This window comes from Eptatretus burgeri, chromosome 11 (genome assembly GCF_056783735.1).
Source record: "Eptatretus burgeri isolate ZD-2024b chromosome 11, Ebu_testis_v1, whole genome shotgun sequence".
Taxonomy (NCBI): domain Eukaryota; kingdom Metazoa; phylum Chordata; class Myxini; order Myxiniformes; family Myxinidae; genus Eptatretus; species Eptatretus burgeri.
This window is the reverse complement of record NC_140971.1, coordinates 81,362,690-81,375,189: the sequence shown is the minus strand read 5'-3', so window position 1 is coordinate 81,375,189 and position 12,500 is coordinate 81,362,690. Positions and strand designations below refer to the sequence as shown.

Below are 12,500 nucleotides of genomic sequence, written 5' to 3'. Positions count from 1 at the left end.
TTTGATTTCTGGTCTGGGCTTTTAATTTTTCCATATATAGATATATATGAATTCAATCAACATGACCTTTCAAAATTTTCTCCTTTTGTTGTGTTCTCACCTGGAATTAAATTGCATTAAATCTGACTTTTTCCACAATTATTTGCACATCGTAAACCACAAATTCTTCAAATTTCAGAAAATTAATTAAAAATACAAAACGAGAATACCTTGGTTGGATAAGTGTCAACCCCCTCGAGTTAATACTTGATGGAAGCACCTTTGACAGCAATTACAGCTGTTAGTCTGTTGGGATAGCTCTCTTCCAACTTTGCACACCTTGATTGGGCAATCTTTGCCAATTTTTCTGCACAAAACTGTTCAAGCTCAGTCAAGTTGCATGGGGAGCATTGATGGACAGCAATTTTCAAGTCATGCCTCAGATTTTCAATTGGTATTAGGTCGTTGCTCTGACTGGGCTACTCAAGGACATTTATCTCATTGTTCCTTAGCCACTCCAGTGTAGCTTTGGCTGTGTGCTTCGGGTCATTGTCATGCTGAAAGGTGAACTTCAATCCTGATTTCAGCTTTCTTGCAGAGGACAGCATGTTTTCCTGTCGGATTTTTATTAATTCTGATCCAATACATTTTTCCTTCTGTCCTGACAAGTGCCCCAGTCCCTACTGATGAGAACCATCCCCATTACATGATTTTGCCACCACCATTCTTCACAGTAGAGATGGTTTTCTTTGGGTGATGTGCTGTGTTGGGTTTGCGCCAAACGTAACGTTTTGCATTTAAGCCAAAAAGTTCCATCTTGGTTTCGTCAGACCACAAAACTTTTGTCACCTAGCTTCAGAATCTCGGGAGTGTTTTTTTGCATTCCTCAAACAGGGCTCAAGATGGGCTTTTTTGAGTAATGCCTTCCTTTTTGCCACCTCACTGTGCAGGCCAGACTTGTGGAGTGCTTGGGATGTTGTTGTTACATGCACACAGTGATCAGTCTTCATCATAAAGGCAATTCGCTCTTTCAAAGTTGTGATTGTCCTCTTGGTGGCCTCTCTGATCAGTCTCCTCCTTGCTTTGTCATCCAGTTTGGTGGGATGGCCTGATCTAGACAGGATGTTGGTGGTTCAATACGCCTTCCATCTCTTAGTGATTGTCTTGACTGTGCTCCAAGGGATATTCAAGGTGTTTCAAATATTTTGAGACACATCCCCTGATCTTTGCCTTTCCACAACTTTATCCTGGAGGTCTTTTGAAAGCTCCTTGGTGCTCATGGTTGAGACTTTGCTGTGAAATGCACTACCCAGCAGAGGAAACCTACAGGAACAGCTGATTTTCTTCTGAAATAATGAGAATCATTACAATTTAACACAAGTGGTGTCCAATTAACTTGGTGTGTGATTTTGAAGGTGATTGGTTCCACCTGAGCAAATTTACAATTACTATTATTAGGGGGGTGGACACTTATCTAACCAAGATATTCTTGGTTTGTATTTTTAATTAATTTTCTGAAATTTGTAAAATTTGTTTTTTACTTGGAAGTTGTGGGTTATGATGTGTAAATAAAGGCGGAAAAAGTGATTTCATGCAATTTAATTCCAGGCTATAAGCTAAAAAAAGGTGAATATTTTGAAAGGGGGTGTAGACTTTCTATAGGCACTGTATATACACATTTCCATGTGTTTTTATGGGTTTTTTCAAATTATTTCCTTCTTAATATGCTTTGGACGTTTTACCAACAGTTAATTCATATATGTTTGCTTCTCCGACATTCGTCATGTGAAATGCAGTTCCACCAACATTTTTGAAATACCTAATTCTCATTGGTGTCATTTGTTTGCTTGTTAGTGACACAGATATAATGTTTTCCTTGCATTAGACATACAGTCTAAAGCTGTGTAATTAAAAGAATGCCATAGATCACTGCAGCCATATAATATTGAGTGACCCTGTGAGCTTAAATTTTGTAGATTCAGTGCTGTAATTAGCAAAGGTGTCCGCAAGGTCATGGAAAGCAGCTTTCAAAAACAATACGACCTCTTTGTGGATAATTTTGTCACCAGAGGCTTCCCACTTCTTTGTCGCAGGATTCATTATCTCACATGCTTCTATATAGCTTGTTGTTGTTGTTTTTTTCACATTTGTCCAACAGGCGCCTACGCTTCATTCTAATTATTGCGCTGCTTTACCAACTGACCTTCAGATGCCAGAACCATCACAAAAGGGGGTGAATTTCATAATAATTAATGCCATTGTCTGATGCATGCATCACCTAGGAAGAAACTGTAAACTTCAGTGGAGCTGAGTATTTTTTTTGAAACTCGCATAATGCTTTTCATGTAGTGGCTGAGGCTCCAGTTGGAGCTTATATGTATATTAAATGTAAAACAAGGTTAATGGTCCTCTTGTACATGAATTACAAGGACATGAGAATAAAACATACAAACGAGCACACGATAATGGATTTGAATCGGGGATACCAGCAATTATGAGATTAGTGATCAGATGGGAAAACCAAACAAGTCTTCTTTGTTTGTTTGCACGCTTTTCTATAACTTTATCACTGCCTACTCCGCATTTACTTTTTGGTCATGCTTGAATCCTCGAGCTTTCAGGTGTGATGCTGATGCTGGATGGGTATTCCATTTGATCCTAGAGAGGTTAAGAGTACAATGAGATCCTTCTCTTGGACTTTACGGATCTTGTACAGTACAACACCTTTTCAGAGTATATCGTATTCTGCTCATACTAACAACAAATTTCAAAATCCTGTTTTTCATTGAATCGTTAACTGCACTATATTTGGGGAAATTTACATAATACTTGTATATATGCAAAAATGCTCAAATTGTTCACCCCCACCAACTCATATTTCTCCTTATAATTCCTATACATTCCAATTCCCTCCCTTCTCTTTTATTTAGTCTCCTCTTTATTGGGTGGTCACTAGAGTACCGTTATTCTCAGGTTTTCCGTCTGTCTGTCTGTATGTCTGTATGTCTGTCTGTTTGTTTGTATGTAATGGACAGCTCTGGAGGCCAGAGGAGTCAACCGATTTTGATGAAACTTGACTGGTAGGTTCATACCAGGATCTAGTTGTATGCTTTTGAGCACCGTTGCTATGGACACCACCATTGCCGAGCAACGGGACTGAAGTTTTTGAAAAAACCCGAAAAATATTTTTATATATTTTTTTCGAAAATCAAAAATCGGCTTCAGTGCTTTTATGCGCACTATAATCAACCTCTTTGTCAAAAAATTTCAGCCCGATCCGTCAAAAACTGTATGGCTGGTATGCAATTATATAGCGACCACCCATGTCGCCTACTGGCTTGTCTTTCACTTTTCTCCACCCCCCACCCCTCCCCTCCTCATCTTTCTTACCTTCTGTTTAGCAAAGGTGTCCTTCTCCTCATCCCTTCCTCATCTTTCTTACTTTCTGTTTTTTCTTTGTTCTCCCTGGTTCTCCTCTTCAAATGTATCTACCTAAATGCTCCCCACCTCACCATTTCATCTTTGTGTCTGCAATATGTAGACAACCCAAAGGGATTTAACAATTGTTTCTCGTCATGGAATAACTCATTTGGTGGATTACTCACCCTCTGTCAAACTCAAATGAAAGAAAAAAAACGATAATGTTATTTTGCCATTTGTTGGTGTGCATTGTAGACAGATACTCTGCTTACTAGGGGTCCCACCTAATGATTAGAAATAGTTGCAGTTTCAAATGGAATGTTTTCACTGTGATGGACCATTGAAGACCTGAGGTTTGACAATCACAGTGATTCTATAATTGCTAACAGCCGTATTACCTCTGCCACTGAATGTGAACGGAGGTTGTTTTCAACCTTGTCTGTCTGTGAACAGGATATCTCAAAAAGTTGTGATGGATTTGGGCGAAATTTGGTGGACTTAAGTGATTCTTCACTATCGAGAGATGGGGCCAAAAAAAAACTATGTGTAGCACGAAATCTCAAAAAGTTGTCGATGAGTTATTACAAAACTTGGTGTATGAGTTGGGTCAGTGACGACAATAAACCTATTAGATTTTGGTTCAGCTCCAGATCCAGAACTGGCCTATCAGTGGGATGGATATAAAATGGAAACTGTTCAGCCTGGTGGAGGTATGCGCTCCACTAAGTGCCATTCCAGTTGTTAGTGTATTTATTGGCATAATTAAACACAAGCGGCAGAAAGTAGGATCATGAAGCATTTTGGTTCGATTAGTGTTCAGATGCCTTACTCTACATGCTGCTTGTTTGCTTTGCAGTGGATATTCCACACTTCTTGCCACTATTGAGCACCGAGGTGAATGCAGGACAAAACGCGACATTCCAGTGTGTTCTTGCTGGCAATGGAGAACCGGAAAATATCTTTCTACAGGTATCAAATCTCTCTCTCTCTCTCTCTCTCTCCCTCTCTCCCTCTCTCCCTCTCTCCCTCTCTCCCTCTCTCCCTCTCTCCCTCTCTCCCTCTCTCCCTCTCTCCCTCTCTCCCTCTCTCCCTCTCTCCCTCTCTCCCTCTCTCCCTCTCTCCCTCTCTCACACAGAAACTACTTGAAATTTGTTGCCTCTGCCACTGAAGAGGTTATGTTTTCAGCCTTTTCTGTCTGTGGACAAGATATCTCAAACAGTTGTGAACAGATTTGGACGAAATTTGGTAGACAGCTTGGGTTTGTGACAAGAAAGAATTTATTCATTTTTGGTGCAGATCCAGATCCGGCTGCTCAAATTTTTAAGTGATTGTTCACCATTGAGTGATAGGGCTAAAAGCGATATACATCATGATGTCTCAAAAAGTTATAGACAGATTCAGACAAATCTTGTTGGACAGGTTGGGTGTGTTACACAGACAAATCCATTTTTACTTTTGTGAAGATCCGAATCTAGTTCCGGATATGAGAACTTTTTGATTTTTTTAAACGTGATTCTGCATCACTGAGAAATGGGGGCCAAAAACGATATACAGTATAGCAGAATATTTCAAACAGTTGTGGACAAGTTATGGCAACTCTTTGTGAATCAATTGGTGGGTGATAAGAACAAGCCAATTAGACTTTGGTTCAGGTCCGGATCCGGATCCGGCCTATCAGTGGGATACAAAATGTAAACTGTTCAGCCTCGCATGGGTATGCATTCTTGTGAGCGCTGTTCTAGTTATTATACTGTATTGTAGGCAAATGAGCAACAAAAAAGTTTCCATTTTGAGTAGTTAGAATCAACAGCAATTTGATTTGTACAATGTGTTTTTTAATTGGGGATGTTAATTAAAGCTGATCGAATTTTCAGAAGATAAAATCATTTATTTTAATCACAGCCTTTAAAAAGACTCCTGATAAACTCGTCTATTCTCTCATTGTACTCAATGTGCTCATCATGATAATGTTACATCAATTGCAAGTGTTACATCCACTCATGTAGGCTGCGAGCAGTCAAGGTGAAATGTATTTCATGTTTAATTGGTAGACATGCTGAAATCATCAAATATATTCAAATCAACGGTGGCAAAAAGGCTGAGGATGTCAAATCTGAAACCTCTCGAGTCGAGATTGTCCAAAATCTCCAAAAGCAAAGGTTTGAGAGGTAAGGTTTTAGGAAATGATTTAGAAATTACGAGCAGAATGATAGATGTCAACCAATGGCTGGAAGAATGGTGTCGGAAGGAAGGTTTTACATTTAAGAAGCAGTGGGAATCATTTCGCGGACAATGGGAGTGTTTTCAAAATGATTGCGGTGTGCTAAATAGAAAGGGGGCAGCAAGGTTTGCAGTGGGAATGAAGGAAGGAATTCAGGCTTTTTTTTAGGTCAGCAGAGGGTGGAGAAGCCATTAAGGAAGGAACGGATTATGTAATTGGGATGAGTAAGGCCAGGCAAGAAAATAAAATTTCTGGAAGTGAAAAGATAAACATATTCTATACCAATGCCAGGAGTTTAAATAATAAGATGGAAGAGCTTGAGGCCAAAGTAGATTGTGAGGAGTATGATATAGTTAATGTAGTAAGTGAGGCATGGTTTAAGGAGGAGCGTAACTGGAAGACAGGATTAGAAGACTACTAGATGTATCGGTGTGATAGGAAAGAGAGAATAGGAGGAGGAGTAGCAATCTGGGTAAAGGACAGCATTGCATCAAGAGAAAGGGGTGACATTAAGGAATGAATTAATGTAGAGGATTCTGTATGGGTGGAGATTAGAGATTGTAAAAACAGTAAGATACTGGATGGATGCTTTTTTAGGGATATAGGTGTGAAGGAAGAGGAGGAAGGAGGAGAACAAGAAGAATTCAAAAGGGCATGTGGTAAGGGAAGAGTATTGATGATGGGGGATTTTAACTTGCCAGGGATAGATTGGGTCCAGGAACAGGAAAAGGATAGAGCAGATGAGGATTTCCTAGATTTAGTCCAGGATTGCTTTTTAACCCAGTTTGTAGATAAGTCCACGAGGGGGAGTGCAGTGTTAGACCTCCTTTTAAGTAACGATCTCAACATGGTGGAGGAGGTGGAGGTAGGGGAGCATTTAGGATCGAATGACCATAAAATTGTGTGTGCAAAGATTATTTTCAGGGTTAGAGTTCAGGATAGTAGAGTAAGGCTATTAGATTTCAGGAAGGCAAACCTTGAAGGTATGAGGAGAGAGTTGGTTGATGTCGATTGGGAGACTCTAACAACAGGACAATCGGCTTCAGAGAAATGGGAAACCTTTAAGGAGCAAATGGGTCGAGTGCAGAGTAAAGGACATTCCAATGAGGTGTAAAACTAGAAATAGAAAGCAGCCAGGGTGGTTGAGCAGTGAGTTACGGAATGCAATTAAGGAGAAGTGGAAGGCATATATGAGGTTTAAAATTACTGGTCTGGAGTTAGATTTATATCACTATTGGAGTAAACAGAGGCAAGTTAAGAAAATAACTCGGCAAGCCAAAAGACATTTATGAGAAGGACATGGTTAAGAATATTAAACATAATAGCAAGGCTTTCTTTAAGTATATCAGGAGAAAAGAACAGGTTAGGACCAGTGTGGGCCCATTGAGGAATAGCACCAGGAGAGTAGTTGGTGATGAAAGTGAGATGGCAGGCTTATTAAACAGGTATTTTGCTTCAACTTTTACACAAGAGCAGTCAGTAGAATTGCCAATAGCTGAGAGTATTTATAAAGGAGGTGAGAAAGGACTTTTACATAAGCAGACATCGTGCATCTCGACTTTACGAAGGCATGTGATAAGGTACCACATCGGAGATTGTTAGCCAAAGTGAGAGCTTGTGGAGTGGCTGGTCAGGTAGATAATTGGTTTGTAATCTGGCTGAGTGAAAGGAATCAAAGAGTGGCTGAGTGAGAGGATGTCTTGGTGGGAGGGTGTAAGCAGTGGGGTACCTCAGGGATCAGTACTCGGACCATTACTATTCATTAATTACATCAACGATTTGGATAGTGCTGTGAAGACAAGGCTTTCCAAATTTGCAGATAACACAAAGCTTGGAGGTAAGGTGGATAGCAGAGGGGGTGGTGATCAGATTTAGGAAAGTATTGATACTTGCATAGATTGGGCAAAAGATTGGCAAATGCAATTTAACCTGAGCAAGTATAAGGTGTTGGGGATGGGGAAAAACAATGAAAATAGATTACATGATGCAAGGGGTAATTTTGGAGCATGTCACGCAGGAGAAGGATATGGGGGTGGTAATAGATATGGTAGGAAAGCAGGCAGCACAATGCCAGGCAGCTATTGGCAAAGAAAAGAGGGTTTTCGGCTGTATTCGGAGGGGGATCATTTATAAATCAAAAGTGGTGTTAACATTGTAAAGAAATTTTGTGAGGCCACATCTAGAAAATTGTGTATAGTTTTGGTCAACACAACTTAGGAAGGCCATAGCAGCCATCGAGATGGTTCAGCGTAGGGCTACTAGATTGATTATAAGCCCAGCTAGACTCAGCTCCAAGCAGCGGCTGAAGGAGACAGGGCTTTATACACTAGAAAGGAGGTGGTTATGCAGTGATATGATGGCGATTTTTTTTAAGACAATGATGGGTATAGACAAAATAAGTGCAGAAGAATTATTCAACAGAGTCGACAGTGTTAGGATCAGGGGCCATAGCCTGAGAGTGAGGAAGAGTTGAATTAAGATGGTAGTAAGGCAGGGGACTTTTACTCAGAGAGTAGTTAATGCATGGAATGGTCTCCCTGGAAAGGTAGTGGCAGCAGAAACAGTGGATAAGTTTAAATTGGAATGAGATAGGTACCTGGAAGTTATGGAGATAGGGAGGTACAGGGATATTCTCATGACTTTTAGGTTGTTTGGGCATTGATGGGCGATTGTGTGCATGTCTACGGTGTGCTATTGGTGGGGGTCTCATCAAGGGGTGTTGCATGGTTGTTGTGTGTTTTTTATCCAAGACTGTCTATGCCCTTGCCCCCTCCCTGGAAAGAAAACAAAATGCAAAAAAATCCACAAAAACTACAAAAAAAACACAAAAAGCACTTAATAATAACAAAAAAACATTTTGTATTTTTATTATTTTGATCTTGTTTTGATAAATTGGTGTGGTGTTGATGTGGCACAGACATGGTGGGCTGAATGGCCTCCACCAGTGTCTGATTTCCTTGTGTTTCCTTGTGTGTACAACCGGTGCTTACCAGACATCCAACTGTTATGGTGTAGGAACAAGAAGGGAAAGATGTCTGAGTCTCTGATAAGAAAGCTTATGCAATTATTTTAAACATTCATTTGATCTTGAAATTAAAATAGGAGACGTGGTCAAGTGTTTTTATATGAATTATTTGAAATTTCATAAATATTAATTGTGATCCTTTCATGTTGTCTTTTTTCATGTGTTTTAAAACTTTGATCTGAAAGCCCTTGTGTTATGTTCATGATATTTTATTCTGTACAGAGTATTTTGGTTGTCTTTGATGATACCAACTGTGTTGAATTGTTGGAGGTTTTACTATCCCAATGGATATTACTTTTGATATTTATTTCTTTAACAAAGCATACATTAAAAGTGTCCCAATTACTCATGTATTCTAATTGTAACAAGGACAAATGTGTCCAAGAGCCGCATCCTAAAGGTTTTGTCTTCACCAGAAGAAGAAGAACAAGAACAAGAAGAAGTAGAACAACGCAGAGCTCTCTTAGAGCCAGTTAATAAAAAAATACATAAATATATAAATAACAACAACAACTTCCGATATTTCGTCGCGTGCCTTGATGGAGCCAATAGCGAGACCCGTCATGGAGGCTCCTCGTTCGTGACGAGAAAATAGTGTATTTACGAAATTACAACACATTAAATGGAATAATCTTTAAATAGTAACGTGAACTTTTCGAAACTTTAAAGCAAATGTCCGAATATATTTAAAAGTTCATGATAGATGCTCTCAAAAGGAACCCTCAATGCCAGGATGTGTACAGGTGTTTAGTATTTAAGGAGATCGGGATCCTGTATATAAAAGAGCCGCGTCCTAAAGGTTTTGTCTTCACCAAAAGAAGAAGAAGAAGAAGAAGAAGAAGAAGAAGAACAATGCGGAGCTCTCTTAGAGCCAGCATTCGCTACGCGAGACGCGGCTAATAATGTATATAATAATATGTAGAGTCTGCAAACCAGTGTTTCAGCTTTCAAATCATGGCCCTGTTAATAACACACAAAAAAACAGGCTGTAAGGAATCTTCATTTTTCTCTATGTACCGTACTTCATGTTGTGGACTTCTGTTTTGAAGTTTTAAACTGTATTCATTTGAAATGTCATTGTTTTCTATCATTGATCCAACAAGAGTACCGCAGGTTCAAGATGTCCATTTCAAATTCTGCAGTGATTAAATATTCAACATCCTTTCAAAGTCCTAACAGCGTCAGCCCTGACATGTGCAAGAGTGGCACAGCTAGTTACAAGTGGAATGGGGTTGGTTCAAGTACACTCTTCTTCAGATGAAATCCAACATACCAGATAATATCTAATTAAGTAACAAAAAGACAAGAAGGAAAAGAGCAATCAGAGATTGCAGACCCTCGCCAGGACTTGTTTTGTGTGATGTTTGTGTAGTTTTGTCTAATGATGTGTTACGTAATTTTATAACAGACATAACTGGAACTGCCACTTCATAACTACTGGTGGTGATGACCAGGTACCAAGACATCCCACTTTGAATGGGTACTTGACTCTGGCCCATGACGTTTATTATTATTCAAATGAATTTTGAATGGGATTAAAATAAATTTGGAACAAATGGATGACCAAACAGGTGCAGTCCTGCATTGGAGTCATCAGAAGGCACTTGGATAATATTCGGGTTTCAGCTGCTACTACTGTACCCTGAAACCCATCCAGGCACATCCAAGTGAACCTTATTCAAAAAAGAAAATAAAAAAGAAGCCGGATTCAAAAAATTAAAGACCAAAACAAATTAAATAAACAACTCTGGCTGCCAGACCATGTCTCCGATCAGGTTGAAATTTAAAACATATATTCCCCATCACAACTTGATCATAATTGTGAAGTTTCATGTCAATGGATGAAGCAATTCAAGAGAAATAGTTTTTTTTTTTTTTTAAGATTTTTGCTCAATCCAATATGGCGACCAAACCATGTGACCTATGATGTCACATAGTGTGAACATTTTGTTCCTCATGGATAGGCGGTCGTACGTGTAAAGTTTTGCCTCAATCTGTTCAGCCATTGCAGTGAATAAGATTTTTGAAGGTTTTTTTTTTTTTAAAGAATAAAATATGGCTGCTGAATCACGTGACCGATGACATCAGCAATTTTTTTTTCTGTCGACAAATTTATCCTCAGATGACCCCCAAAACATTTTCATACTGATCAGATGTAGTGTTCTACATATGCAATTATGACATCATAACGAAAACATCTCTGAAGTCATAAAAAACTACACTTATTCCCCATGAGGAGTACTTGTCGTGTGCCAAGTTTCAATTTTATTTCCTTGGTGCGGTTTCAGAGATACAGAGGTCCAAAGTTTTTGCATTTCTCCAACATGGCTGCCACACCACGTGACCTATGACGTGATAATTGTCATTAAAACATTCAGCATGAGTGGTCGCTCCTCTGGTGAAAATTTCGCCTCAATCTGTGAAGCAGTTGCAGAGAAAAACATGAAAATTCTGTGCGGGTCAACAAACAAACAAACAAACAAACAGACAAACAGACTCAAATGTAATACCCTCTCCTCTGGCGAGGGTAACAATAATCCCTGGGGATACCATTCGGTGGTCTATGGAACAACTGATGCAAATCAAATGAAAACCTCATTTAACCAGCTATGGTATAAATGACTGGTGTGTCTTACACTCTTCATGTCCAATGCATGGCCCAAATGTGGAGCCATGAGTGCACTGAAAAGGAACAACACAAGACTACAGAACAGAACTAGAACCGTGTACCTATTCCAGGCTGAACAGTATATGTTTTGTTGTCCACTGATAGGCTGGATCAGCATCTGGACCTGAACCAAAATCTAATTGGCTTGTTCTTTTCACCTACCCAACTCTTCCATCAAGTTTTGTCATAACCCATCCATAACTTTTTGAAACATGTTGCAAAATATCGTTTTTGGCCCCATCTCTCAATGGTGAAGAATCACATGAAATACGTGGCTGTCCATCTTGGACTGTATCTGGGAGCTGTAATTTGTCATACACAAGACTAGATTCGACTACATATATTATTATTAGGGTACCCTGTGAGTACAGGGTACCCTATTGTTTTTCTTCTGTTTATTATTACGCATTATTATTAGGGTATCCAGTCAAATGGACTGGATAACCTATTGTTTTTCTTCTGTTTATTATTATTATTTTTCTTCCGCCGTAAATTTGCAAAATTTCCAAATTTTTTCGCTTTAAATGCCATTTTCTCAGAAATGGTAAGACCAATCGACACAAAATTTTCACCAAATATGTATCTTTTTTGATAGCATACATAATTGATAATTATGACGTCATAGGTCACATGGTACGGGCGCCATCTTGAAAAAACAGAAAAACTTTGGAGCTCTGTATCTCTGAAATCTTCTAGGGTAAAAAAAATTTCGCTTCATACATTTTAACAAGCTCCCTCTCGGGAATACGTGTGATTTTTCGTGACGTCATCGGTGAAGAGGTATCCCAGTGAAAATTCGTCAAGTAGAACGCCACATGGCAAAAATTTGAAATTTCTTGAGCATCATCTACACAAAAATTCATCGTAGAAAAAAAATATTTTGTCGTCATCGGTGACGTAATTTGGCCGCCATGTTGTTTTGAAATTTTTTTTTTTTTAAATCTTCTTCTCCAGAAGGGCTGGACAGATTAAGGCGAAACTTTACAGGCACATTCCCCCTGAGGTCCTCTTTCAAGTTTGTTAATTTGTTGTTGATACGTCACATGGTTTGGCGGCCATCTTGAAAAAACCCTAAAACCTTCAAACATCTTCTTCTCCAGAAGCGCTGGTCCCATGAAGGCGAGATTTCACAACTATATTCGGGATATGTATGCGATGCAAGTTTGTTAATTGCAAAGTGATAGGTC

The 12,500-nt window shown here is 39.2% G+C and overlaps 1 protein-coding gene across 1 annotated transcript in view; it reads left to right on the top strand.

The window, feature by feature from the left end:
* Nucleotides 1-12,500, top strand: part of LOC147017488 (receptor-type tyrosine-protein phosphatase mu-like) — a 513,419-nt gene that overhangs the window by 147,674 nt on the left and 353,245 nt on the right. Inside the window, exon 5 of the mRNA XM_085847977.1 lies at nucleotides 4,256-4,368. Coding sequence (XP_085704103.1) covers nucleotides 4,256-4,368 — 113 coding nt within the window. The remainder of the gene's footprint in view (nucleotides 1-4,255; nucleotides 4,369-12,500) is intronic.